Genomic DNA, 26,432 nt, shown 5'->3' with positions numbered 1-26,432 from the left:
TTACCTAAATACAGTAAACTACTCTATTATTTCCTAAATACAAGGGACTAAATATATACACAATATTTACTTGCTAATACTCCCCCGCAGTCGAAACGGGAGAAGGGCGGACGCTAAGACTGGAACGGAACCGAATGAATAAATGACGAGGAAGACCCTTCGTAAAAATATCAGCATATTGGTACTCGACAGGGACGTGCAACACACGAACCGTTCCTAATTGTACTTTCTCACGCACAAAATGAATATCAAGCTCGATGTGTTTGGTGCGTTGGTGCTGAACCGGGTTACTAGACAAGTACACCGCGGAAATATTATCACAATAAACCAAAGTAGCGCGGTGAATTGGTACATGAAACTCAAGTAACAAATTTCGTAACCAGCTCGTTTCGGCCACGGCATTAGCAACACCATGGTACTCCGCTTCGGCACTAGAACGTGAGACAGTGGCTTGACGTTTGGACGACCAAGACACCAAATTGTCTCCCAAAAACACACAATAACCGGAAGTGGAGCGAACCGTATCGGGGCAACCGCCCCAATCAGCGTCCGAGTATGCTGTCAACTCAAAAGTTTTACTCTTCGAAATGGTAAGCCCATGCGCAAGCGTGCCCTTAAGATAACGCAAAATGCGTTTGAGGAAGTGAAAGTGAGGCTCCCGAGGTGCATGCATGAAAAGACATACCTGTTGAACAGCATAAGTAAGGTCGGGTCGAGTGATAGTTAAATACTGAAGTGCCCCCGCAAGGCTGCGATAAAGCGTGGGGTCAGCAAACGGAGCACCCGTAATCGGACTAAGCTTCGAACCGGTTTCAACCGGTGTGGACACGGGATTGCAATTCGACATGGAGGCACGATTAAGAATATCTTTGGCATATTGATCCTGACATAAAAACAGGCCAGTAGACGTACATTTCACATTAATGCCCAAAAAATGATGCAGCGATCCAAGGTCCGACATTGCAAATTCACTCGACAAATCCGTAATAATACGTCGCAACAAAGATGTAGAAGAGGCCGTAAGTATGATATCGTCAACATAAAGAAGAAGATAAGCAGTTTCCGTACCGGCCCGAAAAATAAACAGCGACGTGTCACATATGCTACTCCGAAATCCCCGAGAAAGAATAAAATTAGCGAACCGTTGGTACCAAGTTCGGGGTGCCTGTTTGAGCCCATAGAGGGACTTGCGAAGTCGACACACGTGATTAGGAGTAGCTTTAGTAACAAAACCCGGTGGTTGATGCATGAAAACGGTTTCCTTTAAATCACCATGGAGAAACGCATTCTTGACATCCAATTGATGAATGGGCCAAGAACGGGTGACAACAATACTCAACACCGTACGAATAGAAGTAGGCTTAACCACAGGGCTAAATGTCTCATAGCAATCAATCCCGACCTGTTGAGTTTTACCATTTACCACGAGACGGGCCTTATACCGTTGAAGTGAACCATCTGCATTAAATTTGTGACGAAACAGCCACATACAACGAATAACAGGAGCATGTGATGGTCGTGGTACAAGCTCCCACGTTCCATTATCAATTAAAGCACGATATTCGTCTGCCATGGCAGCCTTCTAATTCGGGTCCTGAAGGGCGAGGGTGGGGGATTTGGGCAGCGGAGAGAGAGGTGAGGCGGATGTGGTATGCAGAACACGCGGTTTGAATATACCATTCATAGCACGGGTCGACATTTGATGGGCACGATGGGCAGGGAAAGGTTGAGGTGGAGGGTTAGGCGAAGGGGAATGGTATGACGGGGCAAGGCTAGATGGAGGTGGTGGAGGGAGGGGAGTGGCTGGAGTGGCAGGGGTAGCTGGGGAGGCAGGGGTAATACGTGTGGCAGGGGACAGCGAGGGTGGGGACTGAGGCTGAGTAGTAACGGAAGGGGAACGGGGTGGTGAGTCGGGCGTTTGTGGTGCGTTGGGAGGGGCCTGGTTGGGTTGGGTTGGGTTGGAGGTGGTGGGGTCATATCAGCCAGGACGTGGGAAGGGAGTTCGTCATCAATGTGCAAAAAATTATAATCTGATGGTTTTACAGTAGAGGATTCGGAAAAGGGAAAAACAGATTCATCAAAAGTAACATGACGCGAAAGAATAATTTTCCCGCTAGACAAATCAAGACAACGATATTTACTTGCTAATAGTACCTTATAAATTGGTAAGATGCATAACCACTGAACTACATCCCTTATTTTGGTTTTTATGTCTAGAAAAACTTATTTGACAAAGGCCTCGTGTTATAGCCTAAATTGCTGACTTTTAATTCCGCACTCATGGGCCCTTTTTAAACTTGAGCCCTTATCACTTGACCCATCAAACACCCCTATGGGCCGGCCCTGGGTGTATTAATTGAGCCAGTCTTAGCTCAAACTCCAAAACAAAGGTTAAGAATGACTTAGATTTGAGCTTGAATTAAGCTCTTACTAAACCGATTTCAATGACTGAATTTTGGTTTGTGGTAGATGCCGATGAAATTTGTTTGCGGTGATTATGTCAAAATTGTTGAGATCTCTTTATTTTGTTTTATTCCCGACTGAAGTTTTCATGGATTTTGATGTTTTCAAATTTTACCCCGCTCACGTACGATCTGCTGAAATGTTCTTCATACATGAACCATGATCTCAGCTCTAGTTTTTAAAAACACAAAATCTCATTTGTGACGGCGATATCCGTCACAAGTTTGTGACGGATACCATTTCCTCTCACAAAATACCCATGAGAGGTAAGTGGGAAAGCACATAGGGGTGCCCCACCTCGACCTTGTCCCTTCTCCCTTTTTGTGAGAGGTCACAAGCTTGTGACGGGATTAGCCCGTCACAAGCAAGACGCTTTGTTTTAAAAAATGTAAATTTTTATTTTAAGATCATTTAGAAACATTTTGGATGTGTACTAATCTATTAGAAAACGAAAGATAAACCGTTTAATTGGTATATGAAAGACAAAGTCATTGTTTGTTATAGAGTACTCTTTGTTATATATACTCCACTTTACAAGTATTCTATTTCCGTCCATTCAACTCCACTTTACAGGTTTCCTTATTTGGACATGTAAAAGACCTTTCTATCCTTATTGAAAATCTATATTTACAAAAAATGCCATTCATACCCCACACAAATCCACCATAAAACTCACCTTTATATTTTTTTAATATCTTTAACCCCACCATTCCCTTTCCCTATGTATTTTTAATAGTTTTTTTAATCCGTTTCTTAATATCCGCGCAAAAAGCAATGTTGCAAAGTGGAGTTGAATGGAGAGAGTATATACAAAGTCAACTCAAGTTACAATCGGCATGATGTGCTGTAAAGACGTGTTTACTAGTCCGAGATGTCCATTATTCGCGCTCCTAGTTGCTATTTAATTAAACTTTCTACTCAACAGTTTATTACTCCATATATGAAATTAAACAATATGGCCCAATGAAGTCTAATTATAGAGTAATTTTCATTTAGGCGGGAAAATATTGGAGATCTCTTATTCTTTTAGTATAAGGGAGATTCGGTGTTAATGAGTATTATTCCCACTTAAGGGTGTAATCGAGCCGATCTGATCAGCTTGTGTAGTTGTATACTCGAGCAAACTCGAGCGCAAACCCAAGCTCTGAAGTCAATTCACGAAGTATAATTTTCTTCAGACTTACCACAAACCGAGTTTTTCTAAATCACTTTTTTTAGAGCATGATTAAGGGTGTATTCAGGGTCGGTTCTGAACATTGTGAGACCCTAGGCGAAATGTTTAAATGGGGCCCGACTATAAAAATACAAGTACTAATATAATTCAATAAACGAAACAACAGACGCACAAATTTTTTTTTTTGAAGGAGACTAAATTTTATTTTTCCCAATTTTTGAACTTTAAAAAATTTAGATAGAAAAATGATTTTAAATTTGAAGAATTTGAGAGAAGTACCTTATAAATTGGTAAGATGCATAACCACTGAACTACATCCCTTATTTTGGTTTTTATGTCTAAAAAAACTTATTTGACAAAGGCCTCGAGTTATAGCCTTAAATAGCGAATTTCTAATTCCGCACTCATGGGCCCTTTCTAAACTTGGGCCCTTATCACTTGACCCATCAAACACCCCTATGGGCCGGCCCTGGGTGTATTAATCGAGCTAGTCTCAGCTCAAACTCCAAAACAAAGGTTAAGAATGACTTAGATTTGAGCTTGAATTAAGCTCTTATTAAACCGATTTCAATGACTGAATTTTGGTTTGTGGTAGATTATGTCAAAATTGTTGAGATATCTTTATTTTGTTTTATTCCCGACTGAAGTTTTCATGGATTTTGATGTTTTCAAATTTTACCCCGCTCACGTACGATCTGCTGAAATGTTCTTCATACATGAATCATGATCTCAGCTCTAGTTTTTAAAAACACAAAAATCTCATTTGTGACGGCTCATAGGGATGCCCCACCTCGACCTTGTCCCTTCTTCCTTTTTGTGAGAGGTCACAAGCTTGTGACGGGAATCCGGGATTAGCCTGTCACAAGCAAGACGCTTTGTTTTAAAAAATGTGAATTTTTATTTTAAGATCATTTAGAAACATTTTGGATGTGTACTAATCTATTAGAAAACGAAAGATAAAACGTTTAATTGGTATATGAAAGACAAAGTCATTGTTTGTTATATATATATACAAAGTCAACTCAAGTTACAATCGGCATGATGTTCTGTAATCTGTAAAGACGTGTTTACTAGTTCGAGATGTCCATTATTCGCGCTTCTAGTTGCTATTTAATTCAACTTTCTACTCCAACAGTTTCTGCACTACCTCTATTCACTTTCATCTTGCATTTACAAATACAAAAAATACCAAAAACTCTTGAGATTTCATTCAATTTCCCACAATCATGGATCTTTCAACAACGTTGTCTTTGGTTCAAACTATACTTGCTGCTATCCAAACTTTGGGTCAGCTGCAAGCAGTTTGCTCCGTTTCTAACTGCAAATCCGAGCTTGATGACCTCCAAAACACGGTTGAAACCGTCAGAGCTGTTCTTATGGACGCTGATGCCAAGCAGGACTCTCTCAACTTCCAGGAGCAGAATTACGTCCAAGAGCTCAAGGATGCTGTTTACGATGCAGACGATGTTTTCGATGAGTTCCTTACTCTTGTCAAGAATAAGCAGCAACTCAAAAGCAACAAGGTGAAATCCTTTTTTTCTCGGTTTAAGCTTCTTACTCACAAACTCTCTAGTAAAGTCAAAACGGTTAACGACAAGTTGGACACCATTGCCACTAAGAGTAATATGTTTAGTTTTAAGGTTGACTTTAAGCCTAAGAAATTAACAAAGAAGGAGACTTCTTCTTGTTTGTCTGATGTAATCATCGGGAGGGAGGGAGATGTGGAGAAGATTATAGGTGTGTTATTGGGTTTCGGTAATGTTGATCGCCCAAATGTTTCTTTGCTTGCCATTATGGGGATGGGGGGTTTAGGGAAAACCACGCTTGCTAAACTTGTGTACAACGACCCTAGAATCAGCGAGGCATTCCAACTAAAGATGTGGACTTGCATTGCTGATCAGGATCAACAACAGTTGGATTTGAAACAACATCTAGGGAAGGTAGTCAAAGGATTATCTGTTAGTGATAAAACGTCTTTGGAGGACATACATCATGAAGTTAAGGAGCAATTAGGAGGGAAAAAGTATTTGCTTGTGTTAGATGATGTGTGGACCGAGAGTTACGATGAATGGCAAAAGTTGGAAAGGTTTTTGAAGGTAGGGGGAAGGGGGAGTTGGATAATTGTAACCACGCGCTCCAAAACAACTGCCCAAATGGTTGGAGGTGATCAAGTGCACGAGTTGCAAGGCCTGTCAGAAATAGAGTCATGGCATTTGTTTGAAAGGATGGCATTTCAAGCACAAGTAAGAGATGATGATGAATTAGTTAAACTTGGCAAAACAATTGTTAAAAAGTGCACTAGTGTTCCACTTGCTATTAGAGTCGTAGGAAGTCTTCTGCGTGGTCAATCCATATCAAAGTGGTTATCATTTCACGACAAAGGGTTAGACTATCTTAGTGAAAATAATGATACCATGACCCCAATATTGAAGTTAAGTTACAATCAACTTAACCCTTCCTTGAAGGCTTGTTTTGCGTATTGTGCTATCTTTCCCAAAGATTGGCAGATTAATAAGCAAATGTTGATTCGGCTTTGGATGGCACAAGGTTACATTGACTCGGAGAATTTGGGTGAGGAATACTTTCTTATACTGCTTCAAAGGTGTTTTTTCCAAGATATAGTTGAGGATAAATTTGAGGAGATTGTGTCATTTAAGGTACATGATCTCTTGCATGACATTGCTGAAAAAGTAGCCGGCGAAGAGATTTGTAGGTTCAATTTCGATACTTCTAATGTGAGCAAAAGAGTTCGCCATATGTCTTTCGTAAGTTACTCTTATGCGCAATATATCTCCAATAATACTCATATTCGTACGTGCCTTCAAATTTATGAATCCGTTGGGAAGATTAAAGTGGAACAATTACTAGAAAGTAAATCAATACCAAATTGGACATGCTTAAGGTCATTAGATTTGAGTCATTCATGGGTTGAAAAGTTACCGGAAGCAATAGGTCAACTGTTGCATTTGAGGAGTTTAGACCTCTCATCCAGTAGGGATCTAAAAGTTCTTCCCAAATCAATAACAAAGCTAGTTAATCTACAAACTCTAAATTTATTTTCTTGCGATAGTTTAAGACAACTGCCAGATGATGTGAGCAAGTTAATTGATCTAAGCACCTTAGATATACGTAAGTGTAATGAGCTGAGTTATATGCCGGCAGGCATAGGTATGTTGACTTGTTTGCACACTCTATGCTTATTTGTGGTGGGTTTGCGAGGAAGTTCATCTTCAAAGCAATGTTTTAATGGGTTGGAAGACCTACAACACTTGAACAAATTAAAAGGGAGATTGAAGATTGTAATAGGAGTACTTAAAAATGCAAAATTTGTGAAGGAAAAACACGGTGGAGGAGCCTATTTGAAGGGTAAGGAATACCTAGAGACAATTGTTATTAAGTTTAGAGAGGGAGAGGAGTATGGAAGCAAGGCATTTGAACATGCATTGCTGGAAGAGCTGCAACCACATCATGCTGTCAAAACATTTAAGTTGAGCGGGTATCACGGTGAGACAATTCCGAGATGGCTAGGTAAGCTGCTCAATTTAGTCACTTTGAACATCCAAGATTGTCATGAGCTGCTCAATCTGCCTTGGGAGATTGCAAAGCTGCCCCATCTTAAAACACTAGATATTGTACGTAGAATTGCGGAATTTGGAATATCTGGTGGATGCGAACTTCGAAACAGTTGTCTCTAGTGAAGGATCATCCTTATTTCCCAGCCTCGATAAGCTCCGACTGTATGGTTTGCCTCAGTTAAAAGGGATGTGGAGATCAGAGTCAGGGTCACAAGTTGTCAAACCTTATGACGGTGGGAGCAGTGGAGAAGCACATATAGAGTGTGTATCATCTCCCTGTTTTCCTTTACTAAGGAATCTCACTATAGAACTTTGTCAAAAAATGATGCCAATCGAGTATTCTCATTTTCTTGAGGAGATAAATATGAACGAAGTTTGGAGAATGGAGAGCTTGGGAGAAGCAAAGGAAATTCCTACTAGTTTATTGTCTTCCGTGAAATTCATTTCCCTTGTATGCTGCTCAAAACTTAAGAGGGTGGGAGGATGGTTAGAGCATCTTTCTTACTTGGAGAGTTTGTGGATATCAGATTGTTCAAGAGTGGAGTTGGATGGGATGTCATGGCATAACCTTGCTGCTACCCTTCAAGACTTGAAATTGAGTGGAGTGGAAGAGATGAAGGAAATGCCAGAGGGGATACAGTACTGCACTTCCCTCCAATCTCTTTCCTTTGAGTGGTGTCCCGAACTGAAATCCATGCCAAAATGGATGCCCAAACTCACCTCTCTTCAGGTGCTTTTCATTGGAGAGTGTTCCGAGAGTCTCATTGAAAGATGCCAAAAACCGAATGGGGAGGACTGGCCCCTCATCCAACACATCTCAAAACTTATCTTGGTGTAGAGAATAGTGTGCACTCTATCTTATACTCCGTACATTATTACGTGAATCCGATTATTATTTTATGAGATCTTAAGTTATGTGACATTAGTTGGTATATACACACTCCATCTTATTTATATGAACCACCTTTTTATTTTTTGTATATTGTACACTCCAATTTTTTGTATATTGTACCCTCCAATTTTAATTTGAGTGTTTGTGTTTAGAAATTGGAGACTATTTATTTTTTTGTATATCATCCACATTTCAGAGGCACTGAGGAGTATTGCATTCTGAATTGTGCTTTGTGTTGTTCAGGCAACTCTCAGTGGCATTTCATTTCACAGGTACTTGGTACATAGATTAATCGGTAACGAAATAGCAAGGGAAAAGAAATTGTGTTTGTCCAAGCCAAAACCCATGACAAGAAGCTAATTATGGGCATGCTAAGTGTCACGGTCCGGAACTTTGAGCCGGAACGTGGCGCGCACCCTTGTATACCCTTAAGACACGCGCTAAAAAAAAAAGTTACAATAATAATTGTGTAGCCAATAGACATACTTTATTATAAAAACTTATCCTTGAACTACTCATTCTATCTTATATCCTCCTAAGAACTTGATTTGGCAACGTGAAGTGTTCTCGGCACACTCGAGTAAGGTTTTGCGAAATTTGGTCAAAGAATCATTGCTAGGACGAGTGCCACGTCCACTGATGACAAGCTTCTTCAAAACCGGAGCACTTGTTAACAACCATGTCACAAAATTCAACGTTTGTTGGTCGATTCGAACGGTACCCATAATCAATTTCAAGTGCTTCACATGTTCAACTAGCACAAATATAGCCTTTGTATCCCAAATAATATCGTACTCGGTTGAAAAATGTAACACAAGAACCTTTAAATTGGGACAATGCAACATTTGTTGTTTTAATGTTGACATTAATAAATCAAAGGAGTTAATTTCAAATAATGAAAGGTTTGTCAAATTAGGGAAGATAATCTTGGTAGGACTATTGAAGAGATTGAAAATTGAATCGAACGTCCGCATTGATACAAACAAAGAATTAGCAATAAAGGAGAAATTCTCCAATATTGGAGCATCAATAACAACGTCGATGTCTTCAAGGACAGACGACATATCCAGAGTTATACGCAATCGCTTCAAACTCTTACTTGATATTGACACGGAAATTGGCTTAACATAAAGGGAAAAGCACAAGTATGCGAGTGATGGGCAACTATTTAATATCCGTCCCAAAAATCCGTAATCAACCGAACCAAGGCTAAGTTTCTCAAGGTTTGGAAGAATAATGGGATGTGAAACAAACCAATCATAGTCTTTGACAAAGAATAATGATGACAAGTGAAGTGATACCAACGAATTAATTTGAAAAACGCTACGCGGACAAAATCGGTCAACAATTTTAGAATAACCAAGCATTGCCATGTGTCGGGTGTTACAATCACGTAGTTGACGAGCCCATGAATCTAAGATAGGCTTTACACAAGGTTCTAAATAGAGGGCACGGTAAAGCTCAATACTGAACAGGTAATCGTGACGGTGGCGCCTCGAGGAAACTTAAGGTCGGAGATAATCTTGGCGATAATGTCGTCCGGAAGGGAGTTCCATCTATTATGTTGTAGCATTGCTTAGGTTTTTTTTTTTCCTTTGTTGATCTTGGAGAGGATGGGGTTACGGCAAGGTTAGGTTATTAAGAATGAATTTGAATCAAGGTAATATACTATGTATATATATATATCGGATTTTCTAACATGTGCCCTTAGGGCACACTATTATTATATTCTTTTATTCTTGCAATATTTTATCTAAGATTTCTCCTTCAAACTCATGATAATTTGTAGAAATTTCCGTTTGTTTACAAAATAAGAAAAGAGATATCTATTATCATAAATTAAATATCAAAGACCAAAACGTCCTTCGACCTGTTTAATATGGGCCTATGTAATCCTAACAACATACTATATTTTTGATTGGCACAAATTTCAGAATAAGACGGTCTCATACCGTGAGACAATGTGATCGAGACAGACCTTTTTTAGAAGAAAAAAACAAAGTCAATCATTATTACTATCAATAAAATAGTGATTGTTTTATAAATGGACCGTCCTTTACTAACCATCTCATAAAATAATTACGATTTGATTGGATGAAGGAAAGAGCAATAGATTATATATTATAGGGATAATTGTAATCTTCTTTGTACTTTAAATTTACTGGTCTTGCAAACCCGATGTATAGCTAGGAGAGTCCCCGCCTACGACGATAATATGAAAACACACACAACAGTTTAAGTAACGGTGTAAAGCACCTTTTAGCAACAATGTCACTAGATTCACCATTTCTTTGTCAGATATATGGACACTCGGACCGACATACAACTCGATGCGCATCACATACGCAACGGGTACAAATGACGTTTCTTGATTCCAAACCATCTTGTTAAGGCCATCAAGTAGTTGAAACAAAAAAAACTTCTAATTTCGGACGATATAGCGTTAAACGATCTATCGCTTTAAATATTTCAGGCGAACACATAGTTAATTGAAGACGAGTCAAGTTTTCGCAACCACACACAATCTTTCAGCACTTGGTCTCTAGCTTACCCAACTCTAATGCCCCAATTTGGCAACCTCCCGATCCAAATTGGATCAAACTTCATACCGATGCCTCTTGGTTTGTTAAGGACTTTCAAAAGCTACATATACTAGGGGATCGACCTCGTATTGGAAGTTGCAAATCGACGCGCTTCGACTTGACCGAGAATTGTTGGAGCTAGCAGCATATATCCTAAGAAGTGTCCCTGCTAAGTCTTCATACACCGACTCGGCTAGATCTTTTTTCAAGCTAGAGACGATTGATTAATTATTATCATTATTATAACTTTATAGGGATAATTGTAATTGTAATCTTTAACCCTAGAGAGTAATCGGAAAACACAATAGTTTATAAAAGTAAAATTGAATAAAAAGATAGCATAGTAATTTTATTTAACTCGAAATAAAAGATCAAACACCATAACTTGATTAAAGGAAAAAACAAAATCTACTCAATTAACTTTATTTGTGATGTCTCTTCTTTGCCGATCAGCCCCTTGTTGTTCCGTTCAAAGTTCCGCAACTTTAACCCTAAACAAGTTTTCCTAAGGCTGTTTATCTACTCCCAAGAGTTCGATTTGACATCGAGATGTAGCCTTAGCACACTCGAATAAAGCTTGGTAAAAGTAAGGTTTGGCCAAGTAAAAACTTTGAGGGTCGTATGCATTTATAGTGAGCTTCTTCAAAACCTTGGCACTTCTTAGCAAGAATCTCACTAAATCCAACAATTCATTGCCAATACAATCCAACCCCGTACTCGGATATAACTTTATGTGCTTCACATGCATAACGGGTACGAATACCGCTTCTTTATTCCAAACCATCTTTCTAATCCTGTAGTAGTAAATCTTATCAAGACGTAACTCAAAAACCTCTAACTTAGGACAATGTAGCATTAAACCTATTGCTTTGAATATTTCAGGCGAATATATAACTAAGTTTAGATGACTTAAATTAGGGAATATCATTGTCGTCTTCGAACCAAGTTCGATCCTCCTCGAACTTGCACTGACTTCGACTTTAAGAGACTTTACGTCCGAAATTGAATCTAACATCCGCATTGAGAATATGGAAAACGAATAATAATCCAATTTCTCCAACATTGGAGTATCAATGATAAAATCATTGATCGAAAACCCTTCTATCGCTATACGTAATCGCTTTAATTTCTTGCTTTTAAGTGATGCCAAACGCTCCTCAATAGTATGAACGGACAAGGACAAGTTTTCGAGTGATGGGCAATTACTTAATAACCGTTCCAAAAATCCATAATTAATCCAATCTAGAGTTAGTTTCTTGAGGTTTGGAAGTAGAATAATGGAACGAGGAACGCTCGATTCAATCCTGTTATCACACAAATTCAACTTGAGTGATACCAACGAATTCATTCGAAAAAAACTTGGTGGATACACTTTATCATCGATGCGACGACGACGCAAAGCTTTAGCCGTGAAGTGTTGGATGTTGCAAGCACGTAGTTGACGAGCCCATCTATCCATGATAGGCCAGCAACGAGGCTCGTCATAGTGAGCAGGGTCAAGATCGAGGATGAAGGTGTCGATAAAGGGTGGAATGAACACCGTAAAGAGGTTATCGAGGGTGGTCCAAAACTCGTATAGATCATAGGGTGGAATGAACCATCCTGCGGTTGCATCGGCTGTATGTTTAATGATAAAACTAGTATTGGATACAGTAATGACGGCTTTATGAGTAAAGCCGACACGGGAGATTATGTCGGCGAAGATGTCGTTTGGAAGCGAGCTCCACCTATGATGGTGTCCCTTAGCGACCGGAACGGCTTCGCTCAACATTGGATTTGTTTGGGGATCGATGAGGAACGGCAGGGTATTTAGGGTTAGGAGATTTGAGTACGTAGTATTAGAATTTATATTAGGTTATGTTCGGTGAAGGTTTCGATCGGGTCGGGTTAGGTCGATTTGGGTTTCAGGTCTAATTGGATCTAATACCCCAATTATTTTAATATTTTACTTGACTATAATAGTTTTATAGTCTAATATTGTATTTTAGAATAAAAAAATAAATTAAATTTAAAAAAAATATCATGGCCATCCTCCCTTTACTGGGTTTGCATAATTTGACGTCTTTGGCCAAATTGTTGTGGATTCACTATTTCACTACCAACGAAGCTCCAATGTTCATCATCGATCGGTCATATGCTTTTTTGTAGTATGTGTCACTGACAGTGCATCCTCCTTATTGCATGATTGGTTTTCCGGAATAACCTGCGAATGATTTACGGTTGATTTTACAGTTAAGGTAACAAGATTTTATCAGCCCTAATATTATTATTACTAGATTTTATGCCCGTACGTGCAGTTGCACGGTATTTACAAATGTCCTATTAGAATATGGTGTTATTTTTATGTATCAAGTTAATCTGTTTTATGTGAAGTTGTTTAAGTAACACCCTAACTGAATCACAAATTCTTATTTAAGAAGGGTATATGTCCATATTAAGCTTAAGATGGGTCAAGTAGTATGAATAAGATAAAAACTTATTGTATAGAGAAAATCAACATGTTTGTCTTATAATCTTATATACACAAATAGAATGATGATACTTCACCTATTTTATTATTAAGACTTATAACTTGTCTTTCAATAAGTTTATTATGATACTGTCTCTAAGGAGACTTACTCTTAAAAGTTTTGATTTTATATTAATTAAAAGTAATATAAATAATTAAAATATTTATAAATTTTGGTACAATATATCCTACGAAATATAGTGATTATAGGTCAATTGACCTCTTTGAATTTCTAAATACACCCCTTGCTTCATACGATTTATATAGTGATTTTAGGTCATTAACAAACATAATGCCACCTCTTTCATCTTCCATTTGTGTCCAAGTCAAGTTCAATTACTTGTAGAATCCTACCACTTCAAATCCAATCCAATTAGATCTACTTATCTTTACTTTTTTTTTAACTTCCAATTCGAATTCAGTTATCCTTATTACTTCCATAAATCGTAGATTTAAGAAAAAAAATACAATATTTTACGTCATAAATTGTAGGTGGAGTTTTTGTGTTTTCTCATTAACATCTCGTTTGGTTCAATAAAATGAAATAAAATGGATTGTAATATGATATCATAGATGTGAGACTTTTCTCGTTTCGTTTATTTCGCGGTTGTTTTATTACTTATAGTACTCTTTTTAATTTAAAATTTTAATTATTTTACAATTTTAAGTATCCTACTTAAACTCACAAATTTGTTTCTTCAAACATTGTTATGTGAAGTTGTGGAAGTTTACAAAACCAACTTTTAATTTTGAACAAATACGCCATGGATTTTCATGCCTTGATTCTTAGAAAATATTATTTCAAGATACAATCCAAATCTTTTTAAAGAATAGAGTATCCGCAGTCCACACTCACGAGTTACGACATTGAATCACGTCACCCGTCTTTAATGTGTTCCCTTGTCCACAGTCTACAAATTAGAAACCAATGTTATGCTATAGAATATATAAGAGGAACGATAACATTAACAAAAGTACAAATATGAATTAACCACAACATCCTGGGTGAAGTAAAGCAAAAGAAAAAAAAAAAAGTAAAGGAAAACAAAGTTAATAAGCAAAGGTACGTAAGACATTACAATTACCATTGTGATAAAGAATAAGTACCTTCACAAACGTAACTAACACTATAAATCTCAGGAGGCTGAGAATCCATCAAGTAATCTATTATGTAACAAATCGACATATCCTTACTGATTTGAAGTTTAGTATTGATTATATATTAACAATTTGATATTCGAAACGTAGATTCAACCGGAATTTAACTGATATAACGTTTACTGTGTACCTCTAATGATGATGCAACCTCTAAAAAATTACTTTGCTCCTAATATCTGTCAAAGACGAAAAATTAAAGAGATTCAATTAGAACAAAAGATATATTGTTATGCGAATCAATAACTTACATATCTAAGATGATAAAATTAAATATAGTATGTATGTATTTCCATGAAAAACTTAATATTAAGCAGCCTGCATTATATATCTAGGCGGTGTGGTATATATAGCAGCTTTATAATTATGGAGTAACTTGTTTTAGTTCAAAACAAATTCTGGCATAGAGATATAGATTAATTTTGTCAATTATAGTTGGCAATACGTAGATGTTAAAAATTTATACTCCCTCTGTTCCGGTTATTTGTTGTCCTTTTCCATTTTGGGGTGTCTCGGTCAATTGTTGTCCTTTCTATTTTAAGAATGAACTTGATGAGTAATTTGATCATTCACACTCAATTTGTTCCACTTGTCATTTAGCTATTGGCCCTCTCCTCTTTCCTTGGTCTTTGTGCCAAAACCAAAGGACAACAAATGACCGGGACGGAGGGAGTATAATATAACTTATGCATTATCTTTTATTTTTATAGTCAAATTTAATACAAATATATCTTTTATTTTTATAGTCAAATTTAATACAAATATATATTATTATTAATTTTAGGTGTTTGAAAAAACTTGGAGACTATCACGTGCTTGGAAAAAAGCCTCTTTTATATATATAGTTAGATAGATTGATTATTATTATTATTATTACTAGTTGAAAAGCCCGTGCGATGCACGGGGCTCCTATTAGAATTATCTGTATAAATATAGTCTATAGTTGCTAGAAGAAGTTCAATTATGTTAAATTATTGATATACAAAAGTTCGTAGTTGGTCTAGTTGATCATCAATGAACTATTAGTGCTTTTAGCATAGACGTTTTGTCATTTAATAGTGTTATCATTTCAGTTGTTAAACATCAAGCAACATAGTAAGAGTATGTAATTAGTTCTTCATTATTGTTATAGGTATCACTGGTTTTAATTAAATATAATAGGTATCTCCATAAACATAGTGCAGCTCACCAAAATAAAACTGCCCTTAATAAATGAGACAGACCTTTATGAGTGCAAATTATTTTAACCTATAAAAACTACGTAAAACTAAATGGTGTTAAGTAAAGCAACAGGTATCATAATTATCTATATTTAGTGTGTTTAGAGAAATTTTAGATTTCCGGCCTATAGAATAAGTTTACCTTGACTATCTAAAATTAAGAGAGTATTTTTCTCTTTATATACTTCTCGTAAAATCAAATTCATACTGAATTCCAATAAAATTAATAGTCTCTAAACAACAGTACAAAAATATTCTCCTCAAAAAAAATATATGTGATTCTATTACATAGGATGCATGAGGCTTCCATTAGGATCATCTTTAACAATATGCACGTTGAATGTTCTAAGAATTCACAGTTCGTTTACATTGTCACGGTTTGGTAGTAGAAGTAAACTAAGTTGAAAAAAAAGTCCAACTATGTTGAAAATCGGAACATAGAAATTACTTTTGGGTTGACTTAGTTGATTGTTGATGACTTAGTTGATTGTTGATGGATCATCAGTCTCTTTAACATAAAAGGTACTTTTTTTGGTATTAATTATATTAGTTGTATAGCATCCGAAGACACGGTTGTATTATGTAATTACCTATTTTTATTATACGCACCACCGATTTTAGTTAATTTAAAACGTCATTCCCAAAAATGTGTTATAATTCCATAAAATGAACACGTGATACTGAGACTGGTTTTTAAAGATTCACAAATTAGATTAACTTACAACATCTACCAATATTCCATTTTGTAAGCATTGTAAGCATACGATAGTGTAAATCTTGAATGGTGGTACACAAAACAACATGTATCTCAATTATATATGTAGCATGTTTGGAGGATTTTTGTTAGATCTCTAAACAATACAAATTTGTTTTTGACTATCTATCCTTAAGACTGGTTGTTCCCTATGAACTTCATGTGAACTATATAATACGAAATCTAATTTTTTAGATGTGAGATATATTTTTAAGTGAATTAACGGTCAAACTTTACAAAATTTGACCTCCAAAAAACAAACCAGGAGTTTTGTGTGGATTGAAGGGAGTAGGATATTAGGATACTACTCTTAAACTCGATTAGTTTTAGATTATATCTATTTAAATTATAACTCATTTTTATTTATTTGAAATGTTATCTATTAACAAAATCAAGTCTCATTATCTTACATTTTTATTCTACTCTTTATTTATAATAACAAAATGAACAAATTTCAGAAAAGAATTTTAATATTAAGAAAATAGCTCCAAATTACTAAATATATATGTACAATCGTTTTACTTCTTAATCAATATATATGAGTTTGACCTAATTTATTACACTAAGAAGTACTTTATATTTAACTAAACCCATATGGGATACCTCATAGTTAACCATTAACAAAAAAAAAGGCTATTTTCACTTTGTTGCCCTGAGGTTTAGCTTAGTGCCATGAGGTTTGCATAATTCTACTGTGGTACCTTGAGGTTTTGACTACCTCCCACTTTAGTGACCTATACATAACATTCTTAGTTTTTTATACTCCATCCACTCATCTTTTATCTTCCCACTTCTCCAATATAAGTGGAATGTATTTATTGAAATGAGAAGATAAAAGATGAATTGAGAGAGTACTAAAAAAAATATGTTGAACATAAACATTTTTTTTACAATATTATGTTGATTATACTATTTTGTATACAGTTTAATATCCAATTTTGCACTTTATTTTACTGAAAATGTAATTAAGATAAAAGTTGACTATTAAATGTTTTAGGTCACCAAAATGAAATTTTATTCAAAACTCAGGTTACCAAAGTGGGAAGTAGTCGAAATCTCAAGACACCAAGTGGCCGGAATTATGCAAATCTTAGGACACTAAAGTGGAATTAACGCTAACCTCAAGGACCAAAATGGAAATTTTCCAAAAAAAAACAAACTATGAAAAGTTAATGTAAAAACTATTGCACATTTAAATATGCAATCAGTACATGACAAATTAATAAGTCTAATAAGCAGCCATACGCAAACCGCGGTAAATAATTAAGTGAATAAAAACACATAGATGAATTGGAATTTAGAAGTAAAAATTGATGTAACCGGCCTAACCGCATAATTTTGTATATTTGGCAGTTCAATACATTTTTAACGTTTACTTGGATTTGATATGAATTTGAAACAAGTTTGAAGAAAAAATTCGGGGATATAATAGAAGACTATATATAGTTCTCACAATAATTATTCTAAAAAAATATTTATCGTACACGAATTTATTCATAGTTAGCTAGTTCTTGGATTATTAGTCCCACATAAAATCATAATTCTTGACTTTATTCATTTGTATTTAATTTTTTGGTTCATTTGACAAAATCGATATAAGATTTATTTAATATTTTTAAATGGTAACTCAATTTTTTTTAGAGGATAACTCAATTTTTTTTAATCTTATGTGAATTTTATTGGTAATCTAATCATACACATTTGATACGTTATAGAAAGTCAGAGTTTAAACTATTTCATGCCATCGTTCAAGTTGTTTACTTCTAATATTGGCATTGTAGAAATTTTTCTCTGCCAAATGTTAAGTAAATGTTAATCTTTGCTTCTTTTTCCTATTATGATATGATACTTTTTCCAGAAATATTTTTTTAAAAATAAAAATCAGTTTTTTCCTATGGTTTTTTAAAAATATTTTTTTAAAAATAAAAATCAGAGTTAAAACTATTTTATGCCATCGTTGAAGTTTTTTATTTCTAATATTTTCACTGTAGAAATTTTCTCTGCCAAATGTTAAGTAAATGTTAATCTTTACTTCTTTTTCCTATTATAACATGTTGCTTTTTCCTGAAATATTTTTTAAAAAATAAAAATCAGTTTTTTCCTAAGGTTAATTTTTGTAAGACAATTATGGATTTGGTTATAATTAATAACCCGAATCTTTTGTAAATCTTTTAAATATTCAAAAAAGTTTTTAAATAAAATTATTTTTGTTACTACACGAGTTTCACTAAGTAGTTAAAATCGAACAACTTAGATTTTTAACAATATTTTATATTTTGTTTTGCGTTATAAATATTTCTAAAATAAATATTCTTTATAAAGTTATTTTTCTATTATTATTTTAGTAATTATTAGATGCACTCCTATTAATATTATTTTTCTCATAAATTATTAGATTTACCTCTATTAGGATTATACTTTCTCATAAATTATTAAGAAGAAAAAGCTAGATCTACACCTATTATGATTTCTAAAAAAGTTGGACTCTCTAATATCGCTGGAAAAGTTTCTGCTTTATATATATGTATTGATTGTTCGAGGTTGCTAATTGTTATTGGTTTAATAGATTTACGTGCTGAAATTCTAGTGTAGTTATATTATTGTTGTGCCTATTATTAGTTATATATTTTGTACTTAGTAAATTAGTCTTTCGGTGAGATGGGATGTCGAATTCAATTAAGTTGGAAGTAGTTTGTATACGGAAAGCCAAGTTTTGTTAATTGTTGTTGACTTGTCGATGTATTCGTTTGAGATGACTTTGCTCATGACAATAGAGCAAGCAATGGTTTTGTACCTGATTGAGATATGACCAATTTGATTTATTATTTGACTTTTAGTTTTATATTTATTTAAATTTAAATTGTATGTATGGTTCCCTTCGACGTTGAGTCGTGGGTGAGTAACTCGGAGTTTTACTCCGAGTTAATTGAAGACGAGTTTAAGGCGAACACATAGTTAACTGAAGACGAAAATATATTTAATTTTTTTTTTTTGGTACATACATATATTTAATTGAAGACAAGGAAGTCAGGGAAGATAATAGTCCTCTTAATAATAAGATTACGGTCGAGATTTATAATATTGACTTAGAAGTAATACGGAATAGTACTTATATTCAAGTCATAAGAAAATAGCTAAAAAACAATTATAATACACCTTATATGAAAGGTAAACAAATAATTTGGATGGAGCGAGTAATCAGTCTAGCTCATAAGAGGTCGACTTGACATCGTGAGGTACTCTCTACACACTCAAATAAAGTTTGGCAAAATTGAGACTTCAACAATTTATCACCAAAAAAAGAGCGAGGCGCATAGAGAACGAGCTTCTCCAAAACTTTGGCACTTCTTAGCAAGATTGTCACTAGATTCAACACATCTTTGCTAAATCGATCGAATAGCGGATACAATTCTATACGTTTCACTTGTTGAACTAGCATAAACTCGGCTTCTTGATTCCATATCATCTCATTATAGTGGAAAAGATTAGCTAACACCAGAACCTCTAAATTGGGACAATGCATCATTTGTTGCTCGAGTATTTCTTTAGATATTACAAAGCTCGTTGACAATTTAAGGTGAATCAATTCGGGTAAGGTAGTAGGCCAATTGATAAACCTAATCGGTGAGCCGGTATTGATCGTTAGCGTCTTGACATTTGAAGTAGAATCCAGCATTTGCATTGATAATATAGAATTAGATTCATAATTGAATTCTTCCAATATCGGAGTATCGACAATAACATCACGTATCGACTTCCCGTCTAATTGTAAATCTAATCGTTCTAAACTTTTACTTTTAATTAATACCACACTTTCTTGAGTAATATAAATCGACAAGGACAAGTCTTCAAGTGACGGGCAACAACTTAATAACCTTCCCAAATATTCATAATCGAACTTCTTGAAACGTAGTTTCTTGAGGTTTGGAAGAACAATGGAATTAGGAAGTCTCCAATAACCGACGGGGTTGCTATAAAACGATAAATCAAGTGTTAGCAAGGAACGCATTCGAAAAACGTTTGGTAGGTACAATCGGTTTTCATCAAATTGATGTAAACCTAGAAAGCTAGCGAGCTTCATGTGTTGGACGTTACGAGAACGTAGTTGACGAGCCCATGTGTCGATGATTGGCCAGCAACGAGGTTCGTCGTAGTGGTAAACGTGAATATCGAGACAAAATGTGTCGATAACGGGTGGCGCGAATAAGGTGAAGAGGTTATCAAAGATGGTCCAATATTCGTAAATATTGTAGGTAGGTTCGTATAGATCGTACTTTTGTTTGATGCTGAAATTAGTAGTGGAAATAGTAATGACGATGTCGCAAAGAAGGTTAAGGCGGGAGGTAATGATGTTGATGATGTCGTCGTGAAGAGAACTCCATCTATGGTGTTGTACCATTGATGTGTCATAAGGTTTTTGTTCCATAGTTGAATGTCTACGGCAGAGAAACTAGCTAAGGTTTATGGTAACCTAATACTCCGTATTTAATATGGGCTATGCTTATATAATCCTAACAAGTAACAACTCTTGTATATTTTGATTGGCACACAAATCCCCTATTTACCAAAAGAATATTTATTAAAAGAACAGGAAAAATTCGATATTTTCCTGCCTAAAACATATTTCCTAGAATAAAGGTTGGTATTTTTAGCATGTACTCTAGGTATGGCGAGTTATAAATAGACATACTTAAATTTAAATATTTATAACATTTAATATTTCACCCTCTTCATAAATCAATCTCCGGTGTTAAGATAAAGAATTTTTTCAAAGAACTTTATGATAAAAATTTCATAATAATTTATTGGGTCAATTAATTTTTAGAGTCTTATAAATACCTGTTTTCAAAAATTACTACCTTATAAAACAAACTCCTAAAATTACTACCTTACTAAACATTAATGCATACAAATTGCTACCAATTACCTTTTCCGGTCAATTACAAGAGAATATTCCGTCAATATTTAAAATTTCCCTCTAGAATTTAAAAATTCTGACCAAATTACCCCCTCTTCTTATTTCTAATTTTACCCATCTCTCTCCTTTCTTATTCTCACTTTAATCTTCTTCTTCACAAATCACATACTTGTTTATTTTTTATGGTATCAAGCTATACCTCGCAAGTGCACGATTTTATCGTTGTACACTATTAAGGGTCGATCCCACAAGGAGTTGAAAAGATTACTAATTGTTCTAATCCTATCGTTTAGCTAAGTCGGCAATAAGGGATGAAATGGTTATACTAGAACTACCAACAACAAGAGAAAACAAACTAAATAAGAAATAGGTGAAAGAGCAAGATAAAATGAAAAGTTGTAAATCAAATAGATTAAAAACCTAAGACTCGGTTCTTCCCAAACAATTAGTAACTCCACACAACTAAATCTCTAGGCCAATCATAAGGGTAGCTAGGTGAGGAGGTGACGGCTCTAATTCGCCTAAGACCCCCCTCTCGGGTTCGAAATAGGACACTAGCACTACCCACCAACCCCCCTCTCGGGTTCGAAGGTCGGAATCCCTAACTCAATACCCGACTACCCCAAAAACATGCATTTTCCCGAGGTAGTCCAATATTTGCTAAGGTCATTAAGCCCCATCAATTTCCGGGTCATCCCACTCCCTCTCTCGAGGGTCGATTTCAAACGCTAGTTTAGAGGTGTCCTACCCCGGTTCTCCCTTTCGGTCTCAACCAAGATTAACAATAGGGTCAAATCTCGGGTATCCAAATCACAACCTAACCAACTCTCGTTGGTGGACAAGGGTCGTAAGTCAACACTACCCAAAAGTCAACCCATAACCCCAAATCATTCCTCTAAACTACCCTCACCAATTTCCCCAAATAATTAGCCTTTATGAAATTCAATTTGTGAAATTACTCATGTTGGGTCAAACCGAGCCCTAGTGGAAGACTACTCACTAATCATGGTCCTAATTGCAAAATAAACAATAAAGATGGAAACTTTGGTCATAAACATGGTGGGAAGATGGATTTTACTACTAAACATGCAACAATCCAACAATAGTTGTAAAGAAAGATGATTTAATCTAATAACAAGGTTGATTAAACTAAAAGACACAATCTTTAACCCAATCAACTCAAAGATTAAGTCTTTGAGGACAACTATCCAAGGATGAACAAATGAAAGAGAATCAAAGAAAAGCTAAGATGAACAATGAAAAGATGAACAATGATGAAAATAACAACAACAAACCAACAACAACAACAATTTTAACATAAACAATCAAACAAACTTGAAGGAAGAACAAAATGTAAACAAATGAAAATAGGGAGAGAATTAATACCAACTCAATAGCAAAAGAGGAATTTGGATAGAAATAATAAAGAAGGAGAACCTTCAATCTTCTTACAAACCCAAATTCAATTACTAATTAATTGAAGAACTTCTCTAATTAGGGAAAGATTAACAAAGAGATTAATAAAGTTTTAAACTTGAAAGGGGAAATATTCTGGATCTAGGGTTGTGTGTACAAAAGGTTTTAAGAGGGGGTATTTATAGGCTTATACAAGATTAAGAAGAAAAGAGGAAGAAAAGAGAGAAAAGCCCAAATCCCGCTGCTGCTGCGTTTTGCCGGTGCACCGGCTGCCGGTGCTCCAACCGGCAAAACCGTGCAAAGAATTAAAATATCTGGCATCTGTGTTTTGCCGGTGGGCCGGCTGCCGGCCTGCCGGCAAAACACCTTCTTCAGGACTTCTTCTTCTATGTTGGAGTGTGCAATGCCGGTTGACCGGCTGCCGGTGCTCCTACCGGCAGCGAGGTCAAGCTTCCTTTTTCTCTAAATCTTCAATTTAACTCCTCTTGCTGTGTTCTACCGGTGGGCCGGCTGCCGGCCTGCCGGCAAAACACAGCACTCAGCTTTTTTTCTTCAACTTCTTTGGCAAAGGCTGGGGTGTGTTCTGCCGGTGGCCAGACCGGCTGCCGGTCTGCCGGCAGAACACTATGTTCAGCATTTCTTCACCTCTTCTTCATGTAAAGGCAATGGGGTCCCCTTTCTTGCCCCAATTCCTCTATACTTGGATCGTTTCCTACAAAAGGATACACAAGGTAACAAGTACGGGCATTGGGCACAAAATGCAAGGAAAAACACCCGAAACCGACTCGATACGAGTCGGTATGCATAAAAGTAAGAGGGGAATTAGAAGTAAAATAATCGTATATCAAACCTCCCCACACTTAAACCTTACTCGTCCCCGAGTAAGTCCCAAAACCAAATGTACAAAGCATTATTATGATAGATATGGAGAGTGGATGCACAATATAAGCATCACTCAACTAAACTACTACTTAAGCCGATCGAGTATTAGCGCACTCAACGCCCCTTCAACTCGCAATTTGACACCCATGAGGGGAGAGTGCCATATTGCAAGGCAAGTTGGGTCTTGCTACAAAACCTTCGACACATTCATCATGAAAGCACGTAATCAATAAATAGAATGCATCTAACAAAATGATCCACTTTCCTCATCTAAGTGGCCGAATTTTTCAAATAACAAAACACGGTCTTGGTCGGGAGTACCGTCTCAGAAGTGCCAATTGAGGTGCCAACCCCCTAAATGTGACAAAAGCAACCCTTGTGTGACCAATGCTTAAAAAACAAATTCAAGAGCGGGGAAAGGGAAGAGAGGACAAAACCGCCGAGAATTACAAAGCCGACACAAGATTCGACCTAAGGACCTATGACTAAGGGGACCAAGGCAACGACATCCTCACGGTTTTCACTCGTCACTCAATGAAAGAACAAGGTGATTTTTGTGACAAATAGTAACCAAAATCACTCGACTAACTCAACTAGCGAAAACGTGCCCGCAATCTAATGTGTAAGATCGTCCTATGTCCTATGAAATGCAACAATGGTAGAATGCACACGAAATGAAGCGAGGGTTAAAACGGGGCTAAGGAGAAGGTCGAAACGGGATTGGTTCAAGCACCATTTGGACATGTGGGGCTCAAATCAAGAATTATCGACACATCACATCCCATCTCTTATTGCAACACATGAGATACGTCTATGCCCTAACATAGCATTGATGACCAAAACTATGCAAAAATTGCATAAACCCAACTCAAGTAGGAAAAATTTGATAAAACTCCTTTTATTTCAACAAGTGGTAACGTCTACACCGTAACAACGGCTCGATTTTCCAAGCCATGCAAAAAATGTGTAAACCCGACTCATCATTGGAAAAACATCAATTTGCCCTTTTTATTTAGCAACGGCTTTTTCTACCCCATTTAATGATGAGGAGGGGTGTTGCTCGCCTTTTCTTTTCTTTATAACATATATACAACATGACTCACTATTCTTTTTGATTTTTCACGACATTTTCACTTTTCTATTTTGCTTTTCATTACAATTTTACAACCTCTTATTTATGTACAAAACCAAATTTACATCGAAATCCGACCCAAGTGGACGTGCAAGCCATCCACCGTCACGACCCAAATCACCTCCTACAACACAACTACAAAAAACCGACCAATTCTTGATTAAGGAAGGGTGGTTATGGGAATGTAGCTATTTAGGTGGGTTTGCCAAATGAAAAGGCTAAGCTCAAAGGGGGTGAATCAAAAAGGGAAACAATGTAGGGGAGAAAACAAGGCTATTTGGCTATGTGAGGCTCATAAAAACTGATTTTTGCTTCATATCATGTGCACAAAAAAGTAATGCAATTTCACGGTCTAAGGACGATGCGACACACTTATGCGTAATGATGTGACACGCCTCGCGAGGAGACCTACTCTCGAACCTCGATGAGGGCGGGGTATGAATGTACCCACCCTAGGAGGCTCTACCCTTACCTTTGAGTAGCTAAGTCGAGCCAAGGGTCTAGTCTACGGCCCTCGGTCTCACAAGATCGGTCTAAACTCATTGGTCAAGCCCTCCTACCTCGTCTAACTAAGAGGCCACGGGTGCGAGTCACGAGGAGGGGAAAGGCACAATTGGGCACATTAGCTCATCATGGGGGTACTTGGTTCCCTTCCTTGACCATGTTCTTCCTTAAAAATTTATATACAAACTTAATGCAAACTGAAGGAAATACAACATATATTTACATGTGAACAAATGCATGCGGAAATTTAAACAAACATGAAATGAAACGTGCAACAAGTTGGCTAATCCTAGCAGCACATCAACACCAACAATCCAAACGGTCTCCCAAGGAGACACCCAAGGCAACAAAATTCCCATTCTCCTTCAAAATATCCAAGATACCAAAAAGAAAGAATAGTAAAGGGAGTAAGAGATAGGAAGGATTATACCAAGCGTTCTTCTAGCTCCTTTTTGCCACAAGTGGTCAATGCGCCATGCCAAAGGTTAGACAAAACATATATATACAATGCAAAATTTTTTGAATTTTTCAGAAATTTTTCAATTTTTAGGCATTTTATCTAATTATAAGCATTTACAAATATAAACAAATATTCACAAGAGTGGATATTTCCCTCCCCACACTTGAGATGTACATTGTCCTCAATGGACAAAAGCATAGGGAGTGAATAAGAAAAGAAAAGGAACATATTTTTTTATTTTTTGATTTTTCAAAGGGAAAAATAACATATTTTTGTGATTTTTGTTTTTTGAAAAATTAAAAAGACATATTTTTGTTAATTTTTGATATAAGAACTCCCTCCCCACACTTATTTATTTACATTACTTCCAAATGGAAATAAATGTGTGGAGGGAATTCAAATTAAAAGACATGTTTTTGTTTTTTTTTTTTGGGCCCTCCCCACACTTATTTATAGACATGGGAGGGCTATTTAGTGAAATAAAGTAACATGTTTTTGGTGGTTTTTGTCATTTTTCAATTTTTAGTTGGTTTTTTTTTTTATTTTGAAAATGCAATGCATGCTCTAATCTATATGCAAAATTTAAATGACAATGCAAGTTATGCTAAGTGAATGCAATTACTAAATGTGACAATATATTACAAATTTGAAATCTAATGCAATCCTATATGAATGCACTAAATGAATTATCAACTAAATGCATGCGAAAAATTAAACGTGAAGGAGAGAATTTGGATAAAAGGGAGAGATCGTACTTGTCATTTGGATTGAATATGAGGAACATACTAAAGGCTTT

At 36.0% G+C, this 26,432-nt stretch overlaps 2 protein-coding genes across 2 annotated transcripts; one reads left to right on the top strand and one right to left on the bottom strand.

Annotated features, from left to right (window-relative positions):
* The first annotated feature begins 4,863 nt into the window (after positions 1-4,863).
* LOC141612849 (putative disease resistance protein RGA1) lies at positions 4,864-7,332 on the top strand. Its single transcript, XM_074431599.1, has one exon. It carries the CDS (start codon positions 4,864-4,866, stop codon positions 7,330-7,332), a length of 2,469 nt encoding a protein of 822 aa, XP_074287700.1.
* Positions 7,333-11,191: 3,859 nt separating this feature from the next.
* On the bottom strand, positions 11,192-12,457 carry LOC141612848 (FBD-associated F-box protein At4g10400-like). The gene has a single exon (XM_074431598.1). It carries the CDS (start codon positions 12,455-12,457, stop codon positions 11,192-11,194), a length of 1,266 nt encoding a protein of 421 aa, XP_074287699.1.
* Positions 12,458-26,432: the final 13,975 nt, after the last annotated feature.

The sequence above is a fragment of the Silene latifolia genome, chromosome 11 (genome assembly GCF_048544455.1).
Source record: "Silene latifolia isolate original U9 population chromosome 11, ASM4854445v1, whole genome shotgun sequence".
NCBI classification, from domain to species: Eukaryota; Viridiplantae; Streptophyta; class Magnoliopsida; order Caryophyllales; family Caryophyllaceae; genus Silene; species Silene latifolia.
The sequence above is the reverse complement of the archived record's forward strand: the minus strand, read 5'-3'. Positions and strand labels throughout refer to the sequence as shown.

Excerpts from the sequence above, each read along its gene's own strand:
- LOC141612849 (XM_074431599.1), top strand. The coding sequence starts at position 4,864 with ATGGATCTTTCAACAACGTTGTCTTTGGTTCAAACTATACTTGCTGCT.
- LOC141612848 (XM_074431598.1), bottom strand. The coding sequence starts at position 12,457 with ATGTTGAGCGAAGCCGTTCCGGTCGCTAAGGGACACCATCATAGGTGG.